The sequence below is a fragment of the Cebus imitator genome, unplaced genomic scaffold (assembly GCF_001604975.1).
Source record: "Cebus imitator isolate Cc_AM_T3 unplaced genomic scaffold, Cebus_imitator-1.0 Scaffold203, whole genome shotgun sequence".
Classification (NCBI taxonomy): domain Eukaryota; kingdom Metazoa; phylum Chordata; class Mammalia; order Primates; family Cebidae; genus Cebus; species Cebus imitator.
Window position 1 is genome coordinate 2,967,281 of NW_016107518.1, and position 14,467 is coordinate 2,981,747.

The window sequence follows — 14,467 nt, forward strand, 5'->3', positions numbered from 1 at the left end:
CAATATCTTCTGTTTACACAGTCTATGCTAGATAAGGTATATCCCTCCCCTGAGGAACTTTTTGAGTATATAATAGGAGACCAAACATCTTCAACTCACTAATTTCATCCCAGACTAAGTTCTCTATTTAAGAAGTATGGATGACTTAGGAAGAGATGGAGTGCGGGAGGAGTGGACGAAAGGGAAGACATCTAGCTTGGGTTTTGCAGAGTAAGTCAAAATTATCTGAGATCCTTGTTATTACAGGGAACCTTTCCATTAAAACTCTCTACAGGAGCCAGAGTCAGCACTTAGTTTGTACAATTTACAGTCTCTGAGATGACACACGGCTGCTCCCTTTTAGATAACAAGTTAGCCTAGTTTGCTTCAGACAAGCATCCACTTGAAATGCAGAGGCAGCTTTCATGAGATCAAGTTCATCCTTCCACAAGATGATAGCTCTGTTTTGATAGTACTTTCCCATTTTTCTTGTTAGAACTTATTCCCTCAACTTGAAACTGTCACTTCTATTAGATCTACTTTTCTAACATGACCTATTTTTTTAAGTTACATTGTTTCAGTGACAGCTGCATTGCCCAGTTGTACATTTGTACTCAGATATCTTCCTTGTCTCAAAATACATGGCTGAAGCAATTTTACTGTGTTGCTCTCCTAGTAAATTTTTATAGTCACTTGGGCTCAAATCTTGAAGTTATTATTTTTTTGAGACAAGAGTCTTACTCTGTCACCTAGGCTGGAGTGCAGTGGCACTATCTGGGCTCACTGCAACCTCCGCCTCTTGGGTTCAAGCAATTCTCATGCCTCAGCTGCCCAAGTAGCTGGGATTACAGGTGTGTACCACCATGCCCTGCTATTTTTTTTTTAAATTTAATTTTTATTTATTTATTTATTTTTAAGTAGAGACAGTGTTTTGCCATATTGGCCAGGCTGGTCTCCAACTCCTGGCCTCGAGTGATCTGCTCACCTCAGCCTCCCAAAGTGCTGGGATTACAGGTGTGAGCCACTGTGTCCAGCCTTGAAGTTAATTTTATTACCCATTTTAGTCCTTGTTAATAGCATGAGAAATGCCTTAGTTTGTTTGGGCTACTATGATAAAATGTTTTAGATTGGCTAATTTGTAAACAAAAAAATACAGTGCAAGAGGTGGGGAAGTTCAAAATTAAGTTTTCACAATTGATGTCTATCGATGGACCATTCCTCATGGAATGGTACCTTCTGTGTGTTTTAATGTGGCAGAAGGGATGAACAAGCTCTTTTGGTCTTCTTTTATCAAGGTACTAATACCACTACCCAGCTACTTCCCAAGGGCCCCTCCTGTTCGCCTCTTAAATACTGTCACACTGGGATTAGGTTTCAATATATGAATTTTGGGAGATGCAAACATTTAGACTATATCAAGCAATAGCTTATTAATCTTTTTGTCTACAGCACCTTGCACAGCAAGCAGTAGTTAATTGTTGAAAAAATAAACTGGTTAACTAAGCTTAATAAACTCAACCATGATGATAGAATTAAGAAAGGATTGAAATAGACAAGGAACTGAAGCCCTAAGAAAGGAAGTAACTCTGTATCCCTTTACCTTTAGATTTATGGTATTATTTTATCTTTTTTCATAACCCTTATGGGCAATCAGATTATTTTTTAATGTCTTAGTAGCCTGAACTTGAATGTAATATGTCCCTAGCACTTACAACACAGCTTGACCTTTAGTAATCACTCTGAATATATGTTGATTCACCAAGTTATGGTTAGGCATATGGGGAGAAGTCTGATCTCCACTTACTATGGAAGGCACTGCTCAAAGTTCATTAGTTGCTAGCTTTTTTTTTTGTACTTTTTTTCTTTTTTGATACAGTCTGTCTCTGTCGCTCTGGCTGGAACACAGGGGCACCATCTCAGCTTCCTGAAACCTCCGCCTCCTAGGTTCAAGCAATTCTCCTGCCTCAGCCTCCCAAGTAGCTGGGATTATAGGCACCTACCCCCTTGCCTGGCTAATTTTTGTATTTTTAGTAGAGATGGGGTTTCACCATGTTGGCCAGGCTGGTCTCAAATTCCTGACCTCAGGTAATCCATTCACCTCAGCCTCCCAAAGTGCTGGGATACAGGTGTGAGCCACCACGCCTGGCCAGTTGCTAGGTATTTAATTCATTCAAACTAATATTTATTGAATCCTGTTCTCAACCAGACACTATTTTCGGAATTTATTGGTGCAGGGATGAACAGTACTGTCAGAATATTATGGGAGGTTATCTTTTACTTATTTTTTATTTTGGGGACAGAGTCTCACTCAGTCATGAAGGCTGGAGTGCAGTGGTGCAATCCTGGTTCACTGCAGCCTCTGCCTGCTGAGTTCAACCAGTCCTCCTATCTTGACCTCCTGAATAACTAGGGCTGCCGGCGCTCACCACCATGCCTGGCTAATTTTTGTATTTTTAGTAGGGACGAGGTCTTGCCATGTTGCCCAGACTGGTCTCCAACTCCTGAGCTCAAGTGATCTGCCTGCCTCAACCATGCTGGGATTACAGGCCTGAGCCACAGTACCTGGCACTCCAGGAGGTTATTTTTTAAAGAAGAAGACCGTATACAAATTAACAAATAAATGAAAAGATAATTTAGGTGATATTATGTGCAGTGTTGAAAATTAAGTATAATTGACATGGAAGTGGGCTATGTTTTCAGTATTTAAGCAAGAACTTTCTGAGAAAGTTAAACTACAAGTTCAGTGCCACTTAAAACCAAGCCTTGTGAAGGCAAGGCTATAGAGTATTCCAAGCAAATGAAAAAAATTGAAATGACTCTGAGTTTCAATATACATGACAGCAAAGATTTTTAAATAGTTATTTAATTTCCATAGTCTCTCTGGTATTATTTTCACAGTGAGAAACAATTTAAACTCAAACTTTATTTCCAAGGTCTTTTTCTCAATAATATATTAAAAGTGGAAGGAGAGGAATTATTTTAGCCTTCAGTGCTAATTTGCTAATTTGTTTTTACTTAAGGATAACCTATACATTATTCTAATTGATTCTTGAACAATATGAAAATATTTTTATGAATATACATACAGTGAAGCGTGTGATAATTCAAATATGCTAATAAAAGTAAATCAAAAATTGTCTAAAATTTAGCACAAATGCCCTTTTTACATGTATGTTGTTTTACATGGGTTTTTTTTTTTTTTTGGCCAGTAGTGTTTGCAAATATTTTCCCATGTCAGGATATACAGGTTTACAGTAACTTTATGAGCTGCAGAATATTCAGTTGTGTAAATGAAGCATACTTTATTTAAATAATTCTACATAATGGCATATCTCTGTTAATAATTTTTCACTGTTTTTTGAAGTATATTGTTAAAAACAACACAGATCTTCTTTGATAACTCCTTAGAATAAATATCTAAATGTAAAATTTCTTGTCAGGAAAGTTATAATAATTTACATTCCTAAGAACAGTGAGTATATACAGTATATGCCTATTTCCCACCACCTCATCAATACTGACTCTTGTCAGTCTTTATTGTATTTGCAAATCTGATGCAGAAAACCTCTTTTAAAAGAAATGGCATTTTCCTTCAATACAAGTGAGATTGAATGGATTGTGATTTTGCTACTTGCCATTTTAACTTTGAGGATTGCTTCATCAGATCATCTGCTCTTTTTTTTACTGTGGTATCTGTCTTTTTAAGAATTTTTTAAAGTTATTTTGTAAACGTAATAAGCCTTTTCATTTTGTAGGAAATAACATTTCCTTAATTCAACTTGTTTACATGTGTTGTACTTTTTTCAATATGCATGGCTTTATTTTTTAAATGTTTATATTGTCAAAATAAATACCTTTCGACTTGTAAATTTGTCATGTTTTTAACACAATCTTGTGTTTCTCATACATTAAGACTTTTTACTACTTTTAAAATAACATTATATATTTACATCTATATAAATTCTTTCCATTTATAAACTCACTACCGTAAATATCATGTGGTTTAAAAAATTATAATTGGCTAAAAAAGCTCCCAAATACTTTTTGTACTATCTTTAAATACTTTAGTAGCTTCACGTCTAACTCCTTTTTCCTAATTTATAGTGTAGTACATCATAGTTAATAGATATGCTTTGTTTTTTTGTGTGTGTATGTCCCTGGCACACCAACTATCACCCTGGTATTATTGTCTTTATGAGTCAGGGCTCAGTTTGAGATAACAGTAATTACAGTAGATATTTTTAAGTATAAAGGGACTTAATTAAGTAGGCACTTACAAAGTCATTAGAAGTCACATGTTAAAATAGCATATGCAGAACTGTCCCTTGATGTAATTAAAACGCTAGGAAATCAGGAAGCTGTCAGTGTAGTTGCTCCTTGCAGGTATATACTGCCTGTGGTGTAAATTAGCCATCTGGAAGAAACTGCTACGACTAGTTGCTCCAGGGCTAAGTAGTTGTGATGACAACACAAATGTTTTGCACCCTGCCTCTGAGCATTCACAAAACTAGTGCCTGGATGCTGGGACCACAGAAAAAAAGGGTACATATAGTATGTTCATTTTTGCTAGCAGAAGCAGAACTAGTAGCCAGAGCCTCTGCCTCAGTTATAGCTTCCCATTTTCACATGTGGGCCTTTTATTGGTAAACTTAAACCATATCCAGAACTCTAGATGCAAGAGAGTTTGGGAAGTGTACTTTTCTTTTTAGCTTTCTAGCTTCTAGAGGAAGACCGGAGAATAGACTGAATGTTGGATATCAGTCTTTCATATTCATCACAGTCATTTAAGATAGGAAATGATCATATAGATAGAAAATGATAAAAACTGGCTGAGAATTTTGTCTTATTTTTAGATTAATTTATGTGAGCAATTTGTTTGTTCTCTTCTTTCAGCACTTGCTAGAAGTAAATTCTTTAAAGCACCTGACAAGACTGACACTACAAGATCGCATTACCAAGTCTCTTCTTCATTTGCACAAGAAGAAAAAACCTCCCAGCATCAGTGCCCAGTTTCAGGTTATTTCCTGTTTTGCTTAAAACAAATAAGAATCTGTATCTTTCAGATTGTCATTGAAAGGTTAAAGGGATCTGCAGGGTACTTGAATGGCATTTTGATTTATGTTTCTAAAAAGCCATATATCACTGGCTATTTTGGAAAGAAGAACCAGAGATGAAAAGTCAGATGCCTTTGTTTTTCATCTATATATGTCTGGATAGTGGATATACCAATATTTGTTATTTTCAGTGTGAGGAGAAAGGAGCAGAAAATTGATGTTATAAACAAAATCTGCCTTTAAACCCTGTTGCTTAGGTAAAGTCACTGTTAGCATAATGATCATGTTTTTTCTCCCTGCTTAAACCTCATGCTGCTACATCAGTAGTTAACCAAATGAGGCTGAAGTTTTTTTTTTTCCTTCTGTGTATTTATTTTACTTTTGTGTAAATAGAAATCCAGTTCTTTTTTTGAGGTGGGGGGGGCGTTTAGGAATAAATATGATAATTTAGCAAATTTCTCCTAGAATAATTGTTTTCAAATTGCTTTTTAAATTACCTCTTCCATTCTTCTTAAATCATCTATCTCCAAAGCTCTTTTCATATGGTAGATATTTATGAAAATAAGCGAAATAATCAGGTAGGTAACAGTGCTTTGCATAAGTTTACTCTGTTTCATGTTTATATCACAGAAGCAATGTTCACTGTTGAATAAAAATTTCCTTATTCGTGATAGGTATGTCTGTGTATGTTAACATTTTAAAAAATGCTTCTTATACAGCTAGGTTGTTTGAACATAAATTGTCCACTAATGTATTATTGTGTATGATCTTGTTTGATTTATAAGCACAGTTCTTCAAATTGTGGGCTAGAAATGTCATTTTATTTTAGGTAATTCTCACCATAGGCTTAAAGAAAAATTTGAATCTGTGAAGGCTATTTGGTCACTTGCTTTCCCCTTTAAAAAAAAAAAAAAGAAAAGAAAAAGCAAGACCAAGGAGCCAAATAACTCATTATGTGCTAATAAGCTTAAAGGAAAGGGAATTGAGTATAATGAAATCACTACCATTAATTTTAAAAATCCTTCTTAATAGTCATATGGGGTAATGACATTTAATTCAGAAGAATGAGAAGATAGGGTTTGGGAAAGTCTGTTTTTACCTTGCTGCTGTCCTCACAATCCAGAGTCTGGATGTTTGCTTAGTAGATTAGAAATGCAGAAATTAATGGGTTATAGGAAAAAAAATCATGTTGAGTATACATTTATTAATATACAACGTGAGTCATAAGCAGATTTAATACAATGGTTAGTTTTTTAGCATATTTCTCTCTGATTAGCAAATCCACCTGGTAAGCCAAATTCTGATCAAAAGGTAATTTGGTGAGCTCCTTGTCTGAAAAGGGAACATTAATCTCATGATAAGCTGTTAAGTGTTCTTTGTTTTGTTACCTTGGATCTTTTACAGTTGCCTTGAATACTGAAATCATTCTTTAATCTGAAGAATACCATATAGCTAGTACAATAAAACTTAATTATAATCACAATCCTATTGTATCTTTTAAAATCCTTCCAAATTAACATATTCTCACTCTATATTCATGAATTATATTTAATTTTTAGAAAAAGGGTCCTCTTTAATATTTCTAATAGACCATTAAGTTATTACAAAAGTAATGAGTTAATTTTTGATTATTTAGAAAATACAGATGAGCAAGAACAAGTGAGATTCATCTACCATCCATAATGACCAATGTGTAGTATATTTTTTAGGCCCCTTGCCAAATATTTACACATACGCATTTTCTAATAGGTGTTGTTTAAGTTTTCCTCCAGTCATTCTAAGATAAATACTATTATTCTTACTATAAAAGTGAGGAAACCAAGTAACAGATGAGGAAACTGCAGGTGGTTGAAATGGATGGCATCCAGCTATCTTTAGCTCTGTGCCCTTCCTTGAATGCTTATTTTCATCAAAATGAAATCATAGAACTCATAAAGGGTTAGCTGATATAGGAATTGCCCTTCTGCTGTTAACAACCAGAAACTGGATAAAAGATAGAGGTCAAATATTTTCAGATTTTAGACAGTAAGCTTTACAGGACTCCAATCTTGGGGAAATAAATGAGGAAAGCCCCAGATTAACACCTTAAGATAATTTGCTACAGCTCAGGAAGAGGAAACCCAAACTAATGCCGATGGTCTTGGTAATTGAAGAGGTGGAGTTAGAAAGGTAGAGGCAACTAGAATTTGTAAGGCAGAGTAAAGAGAAGGAAGTTGTATGAAGAGAAAGAGCTAGAGATCTGAGGGGTTTTCTTGAGTCTCTGTGGCCAGCTACTGATCTGTGCATATGTGGGTTAAAATTCCATGAGACTGGGGAAAGAACCACCTAAATCCTGTAGACCTAACAATTTTTGGTATTTATACAGGATTAGAGGAGTAATTCTATTCTCATCAGCCAGAATGAAATGACCTTTTATTATATGAGGTATTAGGTATAATCCTCAGAAAGACATTGTTTTAGCAATGGGACCATAATAGTCCTAATGTAAGGGATTCTCTGACCCTGCTCTCACAAAGCTAAAAAGCAAGTCTTAAAAGAATCAGACTGATCCTAGGAAACTTACCTGCATGTTAAGAAAAATGTTTGTCACTCTTTAAAAAATACAACAAAATCCAACAATATAAAATACAGTGTCTAACATCCAATCAGAAATTACTAGACAGACAAAGAGGAATAAAAACCCTAACAAAGGGGAAAAACCAGTAATCAGAGACAGACTTTAAAATGATGAAGATGATGTAAATAGTAGGTAAGAATTTCAAATTAGCTATTATATATCTTTTAAATATACCCAAAGATATAACAAAAAACATAAATATGATGAGAACAAAATAGATTTTTTATTTTGGAAGGTGATAACAGAGTCTCTGGACATTTCCTCAGGGATGGAGCTGTTCTGTCCTCTCCTCTCTTTCACTGCCTGTTGAAACCAATAAGGGCCATTTGTATTATGAAAAAGACTCAAATGGAACTTTTACAGATTAAACAGGTAATATTTGAGAATAAAAAAATAAGCTAAATTGGATTAACATCTGTTAGACAGTCCAGAAGTAGTACATTTGAAGTCATAGTTTATTAAAGCCCAGAGAACAACAACAAAGATGTAAAAAAACAAAATAGCTATAACTTGTGGGGCAATATGATGTGGTCTAACATAGATGTAATTGGATTTCAGAAGGAGAGGAAAGGGAAGAGGGCGTAGAAAAACATATCTGAAGAAATAATGACCAAAATATTTTCTGATTTGATTTAAAAAAACAAAAACAAAAACAAAAACACAACTAGGGAGACATGCAGTATTTATTCGTGGACCTGCATGTCAAACTCTGGTCACTTCATAGCACTATGTCTCTACTTCGTGGTTTTTTTTAAAAGAAGTTTTCTGGCTTTCTCCTGATACAATTAGTCATACACATGGTGTTGCTTGTTATAGCTACTAAAACTTCCTGGTAAAACTGCTGCCCCTCTCCATACCCAGCTGCCTAGGGACCTACAGATTGCTAGGAAATATATCCACCGTTACATCAACAGTCAACATAGTCTTTGCTTCAGGTAGTGAAAACTAAATTTTTCTCTTCCCTGACTTTTAGGGGTCTTTCTAACTGTGGGTATAAGGAAGATGTAGGATACATTAAGCTTGTTTTTTGTAAAACTATGAATTCCCTTTGAAAAGGCTGATTGGTTGGAAGAAAATAACCTGCTTTTAATTGTAGCTCTAGGAGTTGAGTCATTACTCAAATCAAACCCAAGCTGATATTCTCTGAACATATATCTATATGTTAAGTTTTCTAAAATAGCTACATATTACTTTTATTATCAGAGGAAAAACATCTAAAAAAATATATGTTTTAAAAGATAGTAGGCCGGGCGCCGTGGCTCAGGCCTGTAATCCCAGCACTTTGGGAGGCCGAGGCGGGTGGATCACGAGGTCAAGAGATCGAGACCATCCTGGTCAACATGGTGAAACCCCGTCTCTACTAAAAATACAAAAAATTAGCTGGGCATGGTGGCGTGTGCCTGTAGTCCCAGCTGCTCAGGAGGCTGAGGCAGGAGAATTGCCTGAACCCAGGAGGCGGAGGTTGCGGTGAACCGAGATCGCGCCATTGCACTCCAGCCTGGGTAACAAGAGCAAAAAACTCCGTCTCAAAAAAAAAATAAATAAATAAATAAAAGATAGTTCATAGCAGCAGGAAGCAGATTGGTAGTTGCTTGGGATTGTAGCTCAGGTGGTTACTGACTGCAGATGGGCAGGAGGGAGCTTTTTGGGGTGATAGAGGAGTTCTAAAACTGGACGGTAGTGATAGTTGCACAACTGTGTAAATTTGCTAAAACTCATTGATATGTGAACTACAATGTGTATATTTTAATAGTGTGTAGGTTTTATTTCAATAAAACTGTTTAAATCAAAAAAGTCACCGTTAAAAGAAGAAAAAGAGCAAGACCAAAAAAAGGACTCATATGTGTAATCTATGAAGAATTAAAAATCAGTTTTTTAAAAGGGAGGAAACCTAATAGATAAATGGACAAAAGTTTCGAATGGGCAGTTTATCAAAGATGATATCCAGAAGGCCAATATACCTGTGTAAAACCTGTTCAACATTATGATTCATGAGGGAAGTGCCAATTAAGACCACAAAGCACACTTGCCAGCATGGCTGAAATAAACTGATTACACAACATGTTGACAGGATGGGTGACCATCCAGAACTCTTATATGGTACTGTTAAAATGTAAATTGCTACAAGCACATTGAAAAACAGTTAAAAGACAACTATAAGCATGTTGATAGCAACCTTTTTCATAATAAACTGGAAACAACAAAATACTCATCTCTTAATCGATAGTTTAATGGTAGTATAGCCAAATAAGGGATTACTAGTATACAGCACTAAAAATGTACAAAATACAATTGTATGCAACAAATACAAAATAGTACATAGTGTATTTTTTCATTCATATGAACTTTAGTAGTAGGTAAAACTAACTTCCTAACTTACCATCTTAGAAGTAAGAATAATAGTTACCATTGGTTGGTAACTGTTATAAATAATAGTTACCATTGGTTGGAGTGTGGAGGTAAGAGTAGATAGCTATTACAACTCAGAAGTCTTAAGACTTCTGAGATTCTGATTATATATTTTTAATTTGGGCTCTAGTTATAAGAATGTCTTCCTTTTGTAAATAGTCATAATTTATACTTATGATTTTAATATTTTATGTGTATTATTATTATCATCATTATTTTGAGACAGGGTCTCATAAAATGTTGCCCAGGCTGGATTCCAACTCCTGAGCTTAAGCTATCCTCCCTCCTCAACCTCCCAAGTAGCTGTGGCTACAGGCATGTGCCACTGTGCCCAGCCCTATGTATATTGTACTACATTTGCAGGAAAAATGAACACTTAAAAGTTTAAAAATTTGTATGTTGATGTAATATATTTCACAACAGTAATGGGTCTAATAGTTGTAAGACTTCTTTGTTTTACTTGAACTTGTGAAATGTTGACTCTTAAGTAGACTCTGTCAAGTTAGGTTTGTGTATTGTAATCCCTAGAGCGGCTACTAAAACACAGTAAGAAGATACAGCTGAAAAGTAGATAAATTAATATGGAATACTAAAGTATATTGAGCAGAGGGGAGGGCCACCTCACCAAAAAATTTACACAGGTGGCAAATAAGCACATGAAAAGACGTTCCACATTATATGTTATTAGGGAATTGCAAGTTAAAACAAAAGTGAGATACCACAGCACAGCTATTGGAATGGCAAAAGTCCGAAAGAATGACACCACCAAATGCTGATGAGAATGTGGAGCAACAGGAACACTCACTCATTCATTAGTGATGGGAATGTGAAATGATACAGCTACCTTGGAAAACAGTTTGACAGTTTCTTATAAAACTGTATTTTTACCATATGATCCAGCAGTCACAACTTCTTGGTATATGCACAAATGAGAGGAACTTACATCCACTCAATAACCTGTACACAGATATTTATAGCAGCTTTATTCATAATTGCCACAACTTGGAAACAATCAAGATGTCCTTCAGTAGGTGAATGGATAAATAAACTATGGTACATTTAGGCAGTGATTCAACACTAAAAAGGAAAGAGCTTTGAAGCCATGAAAAGCCTTCGAGGAACCTTAAAAGCATATTACTGAGTGAAAGAACCCAATGTGAAAAGGCCACATACTGTAAGATTTCAAATACATGACATTCTGAAAAAAATCAAAACTATAGAGACAATAAAAACGATCAGTAGTTGCCAGAATCTAGTTGGGGGAGGGTGAGTAGGCAGAGCACAGAGGACTTTAGGTTAGTCAGATTAATCTGTATGATTCTGCAATGGTGACTAAAAGTCTATGTATTTGTTTAAATCCATAGACTGTGTAACATAAACAGTGAACCCTAATGCATATTATGGACTGTAGTTAATAATCATGTGTCAGTACTGGTTCATCACATATAACACACACAAGATGTTAATTATAGGGGAAATTGTGCATGTGAGGGTAAAGGGGCATGTGGGAATTCTCTTTATGTTCTACTCATTTTTGCTATGAACCTAAAGCTGCCCTAAAAGTCTGTTTTAAACAGGCAGAGGATGAGAGGAGGAAGACAGGAACAAATGAAGAGAGGACAAACAGAAGGCCAATAATAAAATTGGTAGCCTTAAATCCAACTATACTAATTATTAACAGTGTAAATGACGTAAATGGTCCAATTAAGAAATGGATATTATTTAATTGGATAAAATAACAAGACCTAACTGTATGCTATCTACAAGAAACCTCTTTAAATACAGTGACACTAAAGGGTTAAAGTTAAAAAATGAAAAAAATCATGCAAACAAAAACCAAAAGAAAGCTATAGAGACTATAGTAGAGTCAGACAAAGTAGACTTAAGAATAAATTACCAGGGATAGAGGGACATCTTTCATAATGATAAAAGGTGCAATTTACCAAGAATACATAACAGTCTTACATGTGTGTTCATCTAATAACAGAGCTCCCCAGTGTCTGAACCAAAAACTGATAGAATTAAAAGAAAAATGGACAAATCTGCAATTATGCTTGGAAACTTCAGCATATGTCTTGGTAATTGATATAGGGTAAGTAGACAATTAGGAAGGATATGGAAGACTTGAATAGAATGATTAACCTCCTTGACTTAACTGAAATTTATAAAACAACCCAGCCAACAATTGCAGAATATACATTCATTTTAAGTGCCCATGAAATACTTGCCAAGACAGATCATAAACTAGGCCATAAAGTCTCAACAAATTTGAGTTAAAATCATACAAAATGTTGTATTTATAATAGAGTTAAACCAGAAATCAAAGAAAAACATCAATCCCTAAATATTCAGAATATATAAAACAGACTCCTAAAAAATACTTTTTTTTAGAGGAAGGAAATTTTAAAAATATTTTAAATAGAATAAAATACCAAAATTTGTGCAATGCAGCTAAAGCAGTACTCCAAGGTTAATTTATAGCACTAAATGCTTTTATTAGAAAAGGAGATAGGTCTCAATTCAATAATCTAAATTTCTACCTTAATAAACTATGAAAAGAATATATGAAACCCAAAGCAAGCATAGAGAAGTGAGTAATAAAGATAACAGCGGAATTCAACGAAATGAAAAACAGAAAAATAGACAAAAACAGAAAACCAATGACACCAAAAACTGGTTCTTTGAGCAGATCGAAAAAAAATTTATTTTCTTTTTGAGACAGTCTCACTTTGTTGCCCAGGCTGGAGTGCAGTGGCGCCATCTTAGCTCACTGCAACCTCCACCTCCCAGGTTCAAACAATTCTCATGCCTCAGCCAGACACCACCAAGCCCGGCTAATTTCTGTATTTTTTAGTAGAGATGGATTTTTTTCACCATATTGGCCAAGCTGGTCTCAAACTCCTGACCTCAGGTGATCCTCCTGCCTTGGCCTCCCAGTGTGCTGGGATTACAGGCGTGAGCCACTGCACCTGGCCTGAGCAGATTAAAAAGTTGATAAACCTCTAGTCACTAATCAAGAAGAAAGAGAGAAGGTACAAATTACCATTATCAGGAATAAAAAAAGGGATATCATTGCATAGTCTGTAGGCATGTAATGTAAAGTAAAGCAAGGGAGTATTACCTTACTGGATACTCTCCTGAATCATTTTGAAAGTTGTAGGACACATGAGTTTGAATAAAGTTGTTTCATAGAATGTGAAGAAAAGTGGAAAAAAATCAATATTTTGATTATTCTGAAATACATCTGCAATATTTACTATTTTCATGCTGTCTGCTTTAGTACTAAGCTACCATCCTTATCCTTAATTGCCTGTAATTTAACCAGTATGAGAATATACACAATGTGCTTTTCAAAGACAAATCTCTATGTGTCTCTACTTTTTGCGTGTTTTGCTAGCATATTGATTACATTTATAAATTATTTATTAATAGTTTGGAACTGGGAGAGTATGATAATTATATTGGTTTCTGTTGCAGGCATCATTAAGCAAGCTGATGGAAACACTTGGTCAAGCAGAACCATATTTTGTAAAATGCATTCGCTCTAATGCTGAAAAGGTAAAAATGTCATATAAATGAGGGCACATATCTAAGCTTACTTCACATTAAGTTTTAAATACTTTTAAGGAGAATAAGTGGAGGGGAAGCACTAACTGTAATATTTATAAGGAAAATAGCCAGGCGCAGTGGCTTATGCCTGTAATCCTAGCACTTTGGGAGGCCAGGGCAGGCAGATCACGAGGTCAGCAGATCAAGACTATCCTGCTAACACGGTAAAACCCCACCTCTACTAAAAATACAAAAAAATTAGCCAGGTGTGGTGGCACATGCCTGTATTCCCAGCTACTCAGGAGGCTGAGGCAGGAGAATGTCTTGAACCGGGGAGGTGGAGGTTGCAGTGAGCTGAGATTATGCCTCTGCATTCCAGCCTGTGTGACAGAATGAGACTCTGTCTTTAAAAAAAAAAAAAAAAAAAAAAAAAAAATTTGAGATGCAAATACCTCTTGAAGTCTTGCCAGAAAAGGATTTTCTTTTTTTGTTGTTTTTTTGAGACAGAGTCTCGCTCTGGTGCTCAGGCTGGAGTGCAGTGGTGCTATCTAGGCTCACTGCAATCTCTGCTTCTCGGTTTCCAGCGATTATCCTGCCTCAGCCACCAGGTAGCTAGGACCACAGGTGTGGACCACAGGTGTGCACCACCATGCCTGGCTAATTTTTATATTTTTAATAGGGACAGGGATTTGCCATGTTGGCCAGGCTGGTCTTGAACTCCTGACCTCAGGTGATCTGCCCACTTTGGCATCCCAAAATGCTGGGATTATAGGCTTGAGCCACCACACCCAGTTGTAGGTTATCTTGTTACAGATTTTGTAGTGATTGGACTTTGTGGCCCCTATGGGTGACTGTGTTC

The 14,467-nt window shown here is 35.6% G+C and overlaps 1 protein-coding gene across 8 annotated transcripts in view; it reads left to right on the forward strand.

The window, feature by feature from the left end:
* The window catches only part of MYO9A (myosin IXA), a 279,254-nt gene that overhangs the window by 183,253 nt on the left and 81,534 nt on the right, over positions 1 to 14,467 (forward strand). For all 8 annotated transcript variants that reach the window (XM_017548134.2, XM_017548127.2, XM_017548128.2 and 5 more), the window contains 2 exons: positions 4,873 to 4,995; positions 13,537 to 13,617. In XM_017548134.2, coding sequence (XP_017403623.1) covers positions 4,873 to 4,995; positions 13,537 to 13,617 — 204 coding nt within the window. The remainder of the gene's footprint in view (positions 1 to 4,872; positions 4,996 to 13,536; positions 13,618 to 14,467) is intronic.